We start from the raw sequence: 14,086 nt of genomic DNA, 5'->3' as shown, positions 1-14,086 counted from the left end.
ATATATATATATATATATATATATATATATATATACACACTATTCTTGCCGTGTTTCTCAAACTTGACTTTCGACGTAATACAGTATGTAAGTAGTTGCTAGTTAATACGGCGATCAAACTATTATATATCTGCTTTTTGTTTCAGTGACGTACAAAAACACAAAGTTATAGGAAAGAAATACTCCAGAATTGCTATGCTATATATTTACCACTATATTATGTGTTAGTAAGATAAACGGGTCTGATGATCAGATGATACACTGTCCGGTCATCAGGTATAGTCCAGACCTTCTGGACATGTCAGAGTCTCTCACAAATTTTAAATAAAGCATCTATACAGCTTCAGGCAATGAATGCCAAGTTTATTTGGTGAACACTAATATTCAGAAGGTAATTCAAAGCTCTTTACAGAAAAAAATATAGGAACAGAAATGATTGAAACATTAAAATCAAACATTTTAAATGCCAGAGGAAACAATGTAAGCATTGTGTTTGATTTAAATGCAAGTCTAAAATAAATAATTAGCTAAAACATGATCAAATGATAAAGGACTAAGATAATTTAATAAATACTCCATCTACAATGATGCATAATCACTCAGCTCAGCATGCTAGATGCTTGAAAATAAAAGATAAATGAAGAGCTCTTCACACTTTCTCATTAACTTGATTAATGACTATCTGAACACTTGGGGCTCTTTTAGAGCCCCAATCTTTTTCAGGCAATCTTTTCATCATTAGATGCTAATAAATAAAACAAAATAGTGAAGTCGTAAGAAAAATTATATGAAACTCACTATTAATAGTCAGTATCAAAAGTTTGCTTCATTTGTGTATTTAGTTGTCTTTATTTACTGTTGGTAACTTATTTCAAACTGTTCTTTTTGTTGCCCAAAATTAGTTGGCATTTATATTTATCTGTTTTCTATTTTCTTTGATGCATGCAAGCTTATTGTGTGATTTTTGGATATATTTTTATGTGATTATATTTTGTACTCTAATAACGGTTTATAAAGAAAAGCAAAAAAAAAAGAGCAAAAAAACCAAAAAAAAAAAACCCCAAAGAAAACGACTTAATAGCTTTGCTTTTAAGGTACATATTTATTTGTCCAAATAAAAAAAAAGAAAAAGCAGCAATTGTGGAACATCATCTGTGATATCATTATGGAGGTGTTTAAAAAATAAAAAAATAAAGTTATAAGTTGATAAGTTATATATATATATATATATAATATTTTTTTTAATMATTTTTTTTTGGCAAGATCTCTCAGCCCCAGTGTGTTGAAAATTTCCGGGCTCATAAAAAATGACATCACAGCACAAAGTCAAAGACTGCAGCTCGCTGACCCACTTCTTGCCTGCAGCAATCAAATTACTGCCAGGAAATCTGACGACATCTCAGTCATTCATCAATGGACTGACAGTCATTAAATAAGCTTCCATCGGCACCAACCCATGTGGATCACAGCGTTCACTTTCCTATACGGGTACGGTAGTTATCTAGTCAGCTTCTTTAGGGTGAAGGAAGCCATAAGACCCAAGCTGTAGTCAAGATTCCCATTAAATTATGTGGCAAATACTTCTTTATCTCAGAAACAATTAAAATAAGCTAATTCTGTCTAGATTTGGAAGTCAGTCCTGTGGCTTTTATTGGATAGAATTTGTCTTTTTGATAAGTTATAAATTAAAAAAATTACTCCCTCCTACTTTCCAATAGATGTATTGAGGAAGGTGATGATATGGAAGCTCTACTATACTTTAGAAACGAGACATATTTTTGCATTGTCATTATGAAACAAAGTCACTAAACCGGATTGTTACCAGCAGTTCCATAATAGAAGATCAACCAGTTTGGAGAAAATGGGATTTATTTTTGCTAAATGACCTGAACGGTCACTGGGTTTGTAAACGCAGCAGGAAGCTGGTGCTGGTGCCATCTGGTTTTCCTGAGGTGAGCGTCGTGGTCGGCTGACCTTCTGTCTCCCATGTGTCGCCCTGCAGGCAAAGAGATGATCGAGATGTACTTCGACTTCCGCCTGTACCGCCTTTGGAAAAGCCGTCAGCACTCCAAGCTGCTGGACTACGATGACCTCTTGTGACCTTGCCGACTCAACTTCGGGCTTGTCAGCCGGCTATAGCGAGTCTGAGCCTACTGTTGCACGGTGACAGGGTGTTTGGATCCCATTGGGCCCCTGCCCTCTTGGTTGGCCTCGCGGGCCTCTGGCTCTGCAGCAGAGCTGGAGCAGCAGCAGCGCAGTAGGGTGTCTTTTTTGTTTTCTTTTCTAGAACCTTCTGAAAAGGCAGAATGTGGCCTTGTAGAAACACACCCAGCAGGTCGGGGTTTTTTTTCAAACTCTTACCTATTTTCACTGTCTGCCTGACTCTGGGGGATCAGAGGAGGAAGCGGACAGGAAGCAGGAGGAGCTGCAAACCTAAATGTGTCAGTGATGCTGAAAGACCGACAGCAGACAACAGAAAGATCTCCATGTAAACTTTAGAGCAAAGCTTTTGTTTTCCTTGCCTTGCCTTTAGTAAACTACTCAGCTCTTCTAAGACGGAGACTTTTAAGAAAAAAATTTAGTCGGTTTTTTTCCACGTGATAAAGCTTTTTACTAAAGGAAGCAGAGCTTATATGTAAATAAGTCATCAAAGCATCTTAGGAACAGGTTTTCAACCTTTCTGTCTGGCATTGTGTTAAGAAACAGCTTTTATTGGTAAAATACATTTAGATTTACAAATTGAATAAGCTGAAGCTTTTGTTTTTTGGAGTTAAACCTCCAGGTAAACGTGTTAGTATTTTGTACAGACTTGTATGAACTCAGGTGAAATCTCTTAGACTTACTGTACAACTAACTGTAGATCAGAAGCTGAAGGCCTTTTATAAGCCACACATCCTCAGTGGGACGTCACTTCTGCAGCGCAGAGACTTTTTGTTTGGCATTCTCACGGAGTCGGCAGTAGCTGAACACCCGCGCATGTTTGTCTGCCTGGCGGCGGTGTGCGGCAGACAGACCCGCTGAGGCGGTTTTAGCTGCTCTTTCTTGAAATGCTGGCGYACAGGTRCCTTTTTTACCACCTGTGTGTGTTTTAGCTGCATGTGTTGAGCTCAAAGCGTGTTTCCCTTGGTAGCCTGTGAAGATCTGCAGGTAGACAACCTTCATATGAAGTAGGTGATGCATAGACTTATTTGTATATTTAGCTTATTTTCAATATTTTTAGTAATCTTAAAAAATATTATTTTTAAGATTTAACTTAAATCTTACAACGTAGCAATGATTAGTAAAGGCAATACTTAGTTTCTTCCTTTCCGTGTTTTTTTTTATTGAAGCGTTTTGAGCTGTTTGACAGGAACACAGTAGGATTTGAAAGGCGCCCTCTGGTGGTTCAGTGTTGCTTCCCCGGAGTTGGACTTTAACATTCATGGTCTTTCTTGGTGTCTTTTGATGAGACTGGAGATTTATTGTTGTATCATATCTTTTGAGCAGAAATGCCACTTTTTCTGGCATTTTTTAAACAAATACATAAAAACTAAAATGTATAAAATATAAAACATTAGCTAACAACTTTCATTTGAAAGCAAGCGTCAGCCATTACTTTTGCTGCTTCAATGACATCATAGATTAATACATTACTGCAGCTATAAGGTCTGCTATCTGTAATTATTTCTAGGTGTTTTAATTTTTGCTGCATAGTCACTCGTAAAGAATGCTAAATTAACACTTTCATTAAATCAGGAGGTCTGGGCATGTCAAGGATGAAGATTAAATTGAGGTGACACAGCAGGCTATTTGAAAAAATGTTGTGATTCTTATGAAAATATCTTTTTAACTTTGCTCTGCTGGTGTCTGTGTTCCAGCTCATGGGTCTGCAACCTGCAGCTCTGGAGCCACGAGTGGCTCTTTGCACTAGGGATGCACCGATGGTAAAGTTTTTGACGATATCGATATTCAATATTAATATCGCTGTTATGGCTGATAACTGATATTTACAGATATTTTACATCTATATAAATATATATTTCACTATCCTTTCAACACCTTAAAAGAAATGATCACAGAGCTGACTTAATTTCAGCTTAACACCCCACAATCCTTCACATTATGTCTGTCCCTGTCACATGTCCAAATAAATACTACATGACCAGCCTCCAGAAACCAGTGGCAAAAACATGAAAACAAACATTGGTTGTTAATATCGGCACAGTTTTATATATATCAGATCCATGTCAATATGTAAAAAAAAAAAAATCAAAAAACATATATTTTTCATCCCTTCCATAGACTCTCCACAGTGACTCTTAATGACTTTGTCTACGGCCGACTACAGTGGAGTCCCGACTATTAGCAGTTTAGCATTCGTTGATTTTTCTTTGGAATATAACTGCAAATTATATTTGCATAAAATTCATATTTTCATGGATTTTTTTCATGGAGCATATCTGAAATATTCTAAAGAAAATGCAGCTTGGGACGCTTAAATACCTCGGCTACTTGACACGCTATTGGCTGGCATTTGCAAAGCAGTCAATCCAGAAGCATCATTCATTTTCCTTGGCGTTGATTGGTTGAACCCCCAAGATAGTAGAGGAGGAAGACTGTAGATATTAGCTTTTGTGGTTGTGCTAAGATGGTTTCATATATATGCATATTAAGGTATATCTGGTGTTTTAACTATTATGTTATGTAGTTAAATTCGCTTTTAGAGGGGGAATAATGTATTTGTGGATTTTATCTATTCCTGGGTAGTTGGGGTCCCTAACCAAACCACACAAATACTGGGGGTCCATTGTTGTGTTTTTAACTATAGACATAATAACAAATGGAGATGTTGGCAGTTTTTCCGTTTTTTTATTGAAAAATGTTGAGTTATCACAACAGAATGATTAAAACATAATTTATCTTCAGATCTAATTTTCTTGTCATTAGGAATCTACAAATATTACCACATTGAAGAAAATGTATTCATCCTCTATTCCCAAAGAATTATGTATATTTTTTTAATCATTATTATTTAATTTAATTTTAAAGCTCAAAAATAGAAATAAATTGGTGGTTCTTCAAAAATGAGAATTTCCTTTAGTGAGCTGTTTCATGGTTGTAAATAGGTTTACATCAATGGACTGAAGACTCAGCTCCAGACCTCATGAGGCCTTCACATGTCTTTAGAACGGCTCCAGAAATTTAAAGTGATCTGATTCCCATATATAAGTTTTTAGAATTAGTATTTAGTTTTATCATTCAAATAAAACTAAATACCTCCCACTGTCAATTTGATCAGAAATCATAATCAATCACATGTTGGATTAGAACCACAATAAGTAGAAATAAGATATGACATAAAACCTTAAAGGAATAAATAGCTGTAATAAATAGAAAGTTGTGGGAACAAACTGGTGACTCTGAAACAAAACACTTCAACGTTACATTTTGTTGTGATTCTTAATGTGTTGAAATATGCTTCGTGCACCGAGTATTTACTATTGTCAGTTGTACTCTTTATACAGAAACTTTTTTGGAGTCAAATAAGTAGTCGATGTTGTTCAGCTGTATTATCTTCCTCTGTGGTGATCCTGCAGTAGGCAGTTATTCGAACAGTGTGTAATCAGTGTAATAATGGATGGCCTTCTATTTTTTTGTGTGTGTCAGCCAGCTGATTGAGTGTGCACAGCAACATGTAGGGGAGGGGCAGTGCTGCTGAAAATCCATGCAACTGTTTTTGAAAAGGATGTCTGACCTCTGTCTCCAGTCTGACCCCATTACCCCGAGTGTGTCAACGCATCAGCTTTGTGCACACGCTCCACTTCTTCTTCTCTTCTTTTCCTGTATTTTGGTGGCCCAGTCAAAGCATTACGTTCAGGCCTGGTGAAGTTCCTGGTTTGTTTTCAGTGTTTTCACGATGGCCCATTTACGAGAAACTTTTTTGAAAATTAGAAATAAAAAGATTGTTTTTCTAGAAAACACCAACAAAAAAGATGTTGATAAGGAAACAGCCTGATGGGAAATAGTACGAAAATATAAAAGTTTGTCTTTCTTTCACACCGAAGCCCTTCCTGTGCCTTCCTCTGATGACTTTGTGTATTACATTGTGAAAAAGCAGAGAACAGCTGGATTTCATCCTATCAGGGATTTTAGTCCATCCATACCTGCACAACTCATCAGATCGGTAGCTCTGGGTGCAAAAAGACATCTGAGTACTTTATGTTTACCAAAACCACAATAAAGACGACATCTTTATAAACACACTGCTGTGTGAAACAATGTTTCTGGACTCCCTGAATCAGCAACGTTGGCAGTCGAACCTCCGTCTAAACAACAAGCTGCCTCGGTGTTGCAGAGTGCTGATTTGAAACTTTTACTTAATTGGAGAATTTTAAAGCTGCCGGTGCTGAATACGCATGGAGTCATATAGGATGATTGACGTTTACAACGCTTTGTATGAAGGTTCTGCTGAGCTGGCCGTGTCCTCCATTATATTTACCCTCCACTTCCCCTCTGAAAGCCTGCAGCTTCACACCAAATATGTCCTCACAAAGATACGAAAGGAAGGGAAGCAGCTTGAGACTTTTTTTGAGGTCTTTTCTTATTATTTTTACCTCCTTCTTCTCTGCTCTGTCAGAGAGTTGAGAAATGCGGAGTATTTCAGATTGTTTCGGAGGAAGGGGTGTGATTCCTCCTGACTTCACATCCATCCTTCTCAGCGCTCAATAAAAGCGTCAGCGTCACGGTCGTGGATGACTGCGTCCGTTCACATTGCGTCGAGTCATTGCCTCTTTCTGATCTGTGCTGGTCGACTGAACTGGAAGAAGCGTTCATGGTAGCACATCGGGGGCATTTCCAGCTCTGCCTGCAGCTCACAGATAACAGGCTGGGATGCTAACACTCTTCGTCTCAATGTGTCCACGATAGCATTATCTCACACAAAGATGTTTTCATAAGGCCACTAGGAGTGTAAATATATTAGTAAATTTATAGTGTTTAGAGTTTCACTGCTTTTCGGTGAGGGCAATAATCGCAGCTGACAGCAGGGAGTGACTGGTTTCCCTCAACATGTTGGAGGAAATTCACAGACTGGATTACATTGATGCACTGATGGGTGTTTTTTAATTTTGTCCTCAACGTTGTTCTCAGTTGTAAAACCTGACTCATATTTTTTCAAAGTTTTCTTTGATGTAAAGGAGGCACTGCATTCACATGGAAAAATACAKACTGCAGCGAGGAAACGTCATAGAYRGAATATTTATGCTGTAACARGATTTATTTTCTCATTGGCTCAACAACATGGCAGATAAATCTATACACTGAAGTGTTTGTTTATGTTCAGATGCATATTTTCCATTTTGAAAGTGTTTGTTTGTATTTGTCCACCAGATCGAGTTAAAATAACACTTAATAACACCTCCTGGATAGGCAGCCACCAAACTCTATCTATGACCAGGATATGTTGCCACGGYAATATTGAGCCACTCTGAAAYGTCTGGAACCTCTGATGTACCGTCACATGATCCATAGTGTTTCCATAAAACACCCATAAAGACATCRGTAAGAGCCCGATGTGTGTGCGCTCTGTGCTTCAGTTACTTCATCTCACATGACGGAACCTTAAGAGAATCACTGAGATGAGACCTAGGAGGCTTTTTCTCTGGGTGAATGCAGTTCTCTCATGTTATTTTATTGCTCATTATCTGCTTAAACTTGCATACTGTTGTTAAAAGGGCAGCCTAACTCAACAGATTTGTTAAACCCTGAGAACAGACTTTAACAGCTCCAATAAATAAGATAATGATTTGTTGGTTTGTTATTAAATCAGTAAAATTTACTTAAACTCTTTCGCAGAACAAACTTCTTTTTTCCATGTTAAAAGTTGCTGTTCACAGTTATTATAAATGCTATTAGTTTTATCTATTGYCATGAAAAATGTTGTGACGTCTTTGTGTTTATCTCTTTGCGTGCAGTGAAACGGATCTRGGTGCAGATTTCTGCTTGTGATCCTTCAASTGTTTTCTATGTTGTTCTCCTTTGAGGMGATATGCTGTCTGATGATATTTCTGTGTGAATTTGTTCACTTCTTTATTTGTATGCATAAGATAAGGACCACTGTTCTCAGTATTGTGTTACTCTGTGATATCTTTGGAGGATATTGTTTTTGTGAACACGGCGTTGTCGTCGCAGAGCAGAAACAGCCCAGGGACACAGAGCGCCGCGCTCACTGCATGGCTCCTTTACATTCTGCTGGAGTTCGTCGCTGCACCAAACGCTTGCATGAGCCACGCTGCTTTCTCTTTTTTTTTTTTTTTTTTTTTTTTTTTTTTTTTTTTTTAATGTTGTCTTTGACTAAAGGTCAGATCCTGGAAAATAGTTGCACACTTTCTCAGTTCTCCGACCGTCGAAAAGAAAAGTTGCTGTTTGTGACATGGTGATCCATTAGCTGCAGCTCAGCTCAGCAACAGCTTTATGTGACTCAAATGACATTTATTAATATTTATTTATTGTAGTAGTCTGTGTTCTTATTATCACAAGTATCCACACACTATTCTGTTGTCCACATATGGTGTAAGCCTCTTGCAAACATTAATTTGAAAGCAGGTTTCTAGTAATCAATAATCCATTCTTGGATCCAGTTTGATATTTTTTACATTTTAAGGATGTTTAGAACAGCCAYAAACTTTAGGGTAGGAAATTTGTTACAAGAACACATTGGTAATTGATATCRAAGTTTATAACTTATCATACAAAATATTTAGAAGCATMGSTCTCAGGTACAAATATTGTGATGCCAACAGTGCTGCGTGGAGTATTTGCTCCCTTACAGATTTTTTCTGCTTTTGCTATTTTYTTCCTCATTTAGATGTTTCTGATCATTGAACAAATAWTAATATCAGACAGAGCTGAATAAATAYAAAAAGTAGTTTYCAAAKGATTATTTTTGATGTTAAAGAAAAAAACCTGTATTACCCAACCTGGTCTGATGTGAAAACATATTTCTTCCTCTGGTTGAATCATGAAATACCAACATAATAAACCACAATGTCAGGCCATTTTCACCCACCACTCCCTGAGCCTATCAGCTGCCAAACCAAAAGAATCTAGAAACTAATTTGATAGAATCTGACAATATGGAGAATGTTARAGGGTCTCAAAAAGCAACATGTTATGCTCTTTTTTTCCTGTATGATCTGTCTGTCCTCTTACAGCTGGTGTGAAACTAACAGCATTTCAAAAAACATAACATTATGCCAGCAGTTCTCCTCAGTGATGTAAAAGACTCACTGCCAGTTGGCAAATGCTTGATGCTGCTGTTGTAGCCAGAGCCAAAACAACCACTAGGTTTACGGGACAACATGGCCTTTTGCACAAGGCCATGCTCGTCTGATCTTTTTCTTTAAAGTTTGTAACGTTTGTAACTTCGATAAACAATATGTTTTTAACATATTAGTTAACTGTCACCATCCAGCTCCTCTGCTTCCTCCTCTGGTTTTACAGGCAATGTAGAAATCGACTGGTCTGTCAGAAACAACTAATCAGAGCCAGGAGGAGGGACTTAGCACTGTCAATCATCCTGGTGTATGCTCACACCCTCCCACTAGCGCTCTGCTAGGCTATAGCTAGACCCACCATGAGCTCTCAAGCTAGTTAGCATAGCCGTCGATGACAGTTTTCTCRCAACGGTAAGTTGTTTCTCCACCATCAGCACATTGAGCAGTGTGTAGATGAGCATGATGACAGCGCTAAGACCCTTTACCTGACTCTGATTGGTTGTTTCTGACTGGGAGCGAACGGAGCGTTTCTGCAGATGGTTATTGAGAGCACAGGGAGGAAGTGGAGGAGATCTTTTTTTTTGTTATACTGCCACASCATAATGACATTTTTCGAAATAATGTGAAAAACATATTGTTTATAAAACTTACATACCATGGGAAACAGCTTTTCATATTTACTCTGATTATCTCTGATGTAAAAAATTGTTTGATTATGCGCAACCTCAAAGTGTTACAAAGACAAGTAACGGTAGAATGAATCTTTTGAGGGGGGTGGTGAGTTTTTCACAAGAGGCTTTGAGAAAAGCAGCTGCTGTTTGTTTAAAGGAGCCAARCAGAGAGCCATGTTGGAAGAGCTCCAGCAATCTTCCCCGAGAAACGGAGGACTGCCCTCAGGCATGAAATACATAACTCAGATGTCAAGAGGCTCTGCATTCATATGGGCACAGATCTGTTGCAGAGGAGCTGACGGAAACAGATCTGTGCTCGAACGCCACACACGACTTGCTCACTGGAGCAGCCATTTTCCATTTCCTGAGAACATAATTGCGCGAATCAAATCATTTGTCTTTGCCTCTCCTCTCCTGTTGTTTTGTTATTAAGAACGGACGACAGATTAAATTATTAATGAGAGTTGTTGGGTCCTCTCCGCTGCTTCCTGCCGGCTCCCATGAAGATTGCCGGGGCTCGGCTGGGAGCCTGATTGGGTTTGATGAGGGTGATGGATGKATGAATGGATGCTGCTCCAAAAGCCCTCAGACCTCCAGTCGGGCTCTGATTGTATTTTGGGGAACGATGGAAAATAATGTGCTTATGTAACGTCTGTTTTGATTTCCATCACCTACAAACTGAGCATTATATTTTAGAAGGGTAAGGTAGAKAYAGTAGGAGTTATAAATGTCGCAATAAGGTAAAAGCATTCAAGTGTACTGGTAGAAAACRTGCTTATTATGAACATTACTGCATATTTGGTGATTTTGATACTAATAAAGTTTATCTGTATACTACATGGTTTGGTTTCTGTGAGCCTCCAGGYTGTCCATGTTTAGCAGGTGATACAGACTCGGTGAAGCTACATAAATGTAGMTTTTCAACTTAATGGCATCCCTGCATAATTTCTTTCATCGACTGCAAGGTGCTAAAAGGTACAGAATTTTGAAAGTATTCTGACCCGTTTGCAAATTAACAACATTAATGCTGAGTTACAATAACTATTGTTGTGATTTTGAGGTTGTCCGGTACCAGGCACAGAACATCCCATTTTAGTTCAGTTTATTGGTAACCCAATGGGAAATTGGTTTGCAGCAGGCATTAAAAAACAAAAACACGTCCACAAAAGAATTCCCACTCATTCTGTTAGTTAGACCCAACAACGCTCAATAACCACAGCTACAAATATCAGGAGAAATAATGTCCTGTTACTCTCTAATCCCATAGTGCATAATAGCCTAATGCATTGCATAGTTCATTTTGCCCCCAAAACGACAAGAATATAAAATATGTATTATCTCAAAAACCTAAAAACATGATCTAGTCTGGGTATTACAGGCTGATCCAGGTAGATTAAGCTCAACATTGGCAGCAGGACTTAAAACATCCCAACCACGCCGGGTTCTGAGTAGAGTTTGCACTTATGGCCTGAACCCAGGCCGGGACAAGATTATTTGCTTGATGGTCAGGTTGGGATCTGTATGGGGGAATGTTTCTACCATAATCCAGGAACACACATTTTCAGTCAGAAAACAGGACTTCATGTCTGTCTTCTCAAAACGTGTAACGCTTGTACTCAAAACTTCTGGCGCTCAGCCAGAGTCTGTCCTCAGACTCTCTGTTCGCTTACGAAACATTTTCTGCTTGTTTCTGGAACAAAAATGCACCGTCGCTGGCAACCTCTCAGACCTGCTCTCCTGTCTTCTGCTCCCCTGGTGACATGTTAAACTGCAGCAGCCTGTTGCCGCTGGCCTTATTACAATGAGAACAAGTGAAGTTAGTATGCTTCATCTAATTACAGTAGGACAATTCCACTCTCTGTCTTTAGGGACCGTACTTCGTTTCCTCCTTAAACGGTTTACAGGTGTTACAGCAAAGCTGCTGCTAATGGTTGCAGCTTTAAACTCAACAAACCCTCAATACACCTGAACAAAAGCATCACTGCTGGCTTTACTGTATGGCTCATGACTGCACTTTAAACTTTGCAAAAAAATAAGAAGAAACGCATGGATTCATGTTACTGCAACTCACTTTGGGTGGAGGATGCAGATAAATGACCAATGCTGTGCAGCTAGTATGTTATTTTCCCCTGACCATTCCTGCAATGGATTCCAATTAACAATGGCTCTTTTACGGTTCCTTTGGAGAATGAAGGTCAGCATGGTAATGTATGGTGAACAAACCTGGGGATTAATTATGTTACACCTGCTGTGCAGCTGTGTGTTTTATCATCCAGCAGACGACACTCTGCAGCCAGTGCATCATAGCAGACCTGTGGCTGCAGCAGTTTGCCTCATTAAGCGTGCTAGCTTGCCAACATTTGTGAGTTAAAGCAGATCAAACTGATCAAATGAAACATATTGTGATTTTAATTCGACCTATGCTTCCCAGACACTTTGAAAGTTAAAACATTTCTGCTCCCTGTCAGGAGGAGACGGAGTGAATCTGGCTCACAAAAACAGGGACAAACACATTCACACTCACTCCTGTCATCTGTTTAGAATCCCTACCTGACCTAAAGGATTTTTGGGCTGTGAAGGAAGCCAGGAACAGACCTGCATGGACAGAGACAATGTGGGAACTGCACACAAAACAAGACTCAAACAAGCAGAGGTGACATTCAGCCTTTACACGCTTTTATTCTCCATGTTTGAGTTTACAGTGAATGTTTATAGCAGATGATCCATCAGGGGTTTAATKCAATCCCATGAAAAAAAAGAAAGGAAAAAAAAAAGGACAACCATTCTTGGACATATATCAATTTTAACAAATTAAAAAAAAATCCAAGAATAAAAAATGATGACAAATTTTCTGTAAAATCTAAGGAGCAAACGCCACGCTAACTAGCCTAGCATTCACAACAGGAACTAGGAAAATATGTTGTGCTACCAGACAGTGAGGGGGCAATGGGAGATGTGAGGTTGTGATTGACGGCGCTAAGACCCGCCTCCTGGCTATGATTGGTTGTTTCTTGTTTGCACTGGGAGAAGACAGAGAAGGAAAATTTTTTCCACTGATTTTCTGTCTCAGAACAAACTGTCAAAACATGGTGACAGTTTTAGCATAGAATATAWATATTAGCTGATTTGGATTTAAAAARCTATTTAATGATTAAGCCGTACTGTAAAAAATTATTAGAAATTTGTAMATTTTTATCTTTTAAATTAAAGCACTTCTATTAATGTCTTTATGGCCCTGTAATGAGATRGAAATGTGACCTTATTGAGTAATAGTTCTCTTGTTAACAGGCTAGCTTTTTGTTGTTGTTGTTGTTTTWTTTTCCTTCTGTTGGATCACATAACCGGGATTTATTCCTCCAAAGGAAGATGAYGACTGGTGAGCTTCCCTGTTGAACTAGAGCCATTTTGATTGGTCTGGGAGAACAGAGTGATCTTCAGGACTGCACTTCTCACAAACTGACTCTTTGCATCAGCCTGACATGAACACAGASTATTTCAGCCACCTGGACATTTATCTGAGCTCAGATACAGACGCTTTGTACAATTATTATATTTCATTGTATTTTCATAATGTTGAAAATACAACATTATGAAATGTTGTATTTCATAATACGACATTTCATAACGTATTATTCTAATACCTGGGGCATATTGCTAACAGTTGCTGAAGCAACTCATTTATGATTCCATTCATAATTTTTACATCATATTGCTTACCTTAACCCTCCTACCAACCTAGCTATTGAAGGTAGACACCTAGCTAGTCATTAGGTAGAAAAGGCCTTTTCCTACCTAAGTATCCTTACTTTATGCTAAATAGGCCCCAGTAGTTTATTAGTTTTTGTCCTTTTTTCACCTTTTGCATAGTAGTTTATTTAAGTGTTACTAGCTTAGTGAGTATTTAACTGTAAAGATGAATTACATTTATTAAACTCTTTTATATATCAGAGAAGTTGTTTGTGTCTTGTTTTTTGAAAAATSTCAGTGCTGGACAAATTATTTCATCTGCTGTTATTCAGCAATGTGTATATAGATAATAAATGAGAATKAACTATTTAGCTCTTATTATTTAAACCTTATGTTAGTCATTTTTTATTTATTTTTTTTGTTCACTTAAATTCAAAATCCAAATGATTTTGGTTGTTGTATTAGTTTAACAGA

At 38.1% G+C, this 14,086-nt stretch overlaps 1 protein-coding gene across 6 annotated transcripts in view; it reads left to right on the top strand.

The window, feature by feature from the left end:
* The window catches only part of LOC103469569 (NMDA receptor synaptonuclear signaling and neuronal migration factor-like), a 66,225-nt gene extending 55,461 nt beyond the window's left edge, over positions 1–10,764 (top strand). For all 6 annotated transcript variants that reach the window (XM_008417326.2, XM_008417325.2, XM_008417322.2 and 3 more), the window contains one exon: positions 2,003–10,764. In XM_008417326.2, coding sequence (XP_008415548.1) covers positions 2,003–2,100 — 98 coding nt within the window. In that variant the 3' untranslated portion in view covers positions 2,101–10,764. The remainder of the gene's footprint in view (positions 1–2,002) is intronic.
* Positions 10,765–14,086: the final 3,322 nt, after the last annotated feature.

This window comes from Poecilia reticulata, linkage group LG9 (assembly GCF_000633615.1).
Source record: "Poecilia reticulata strain Guanapo linkage group LG9, Guppy_female_1.0+MT, whole genome shotgun sequence".
NCBI classification, from domain to species: Eukaryota; Metazoa; Chordata; class Actinopteri; order Cyprinodontiformes; family Poeciliidae; genus Poecilia; species Poecilia reticulata.
Note: the sequence above shows the minus strand (reverse complement) of the source record. Positions and strands in the feature narration are given on the sequence as shown.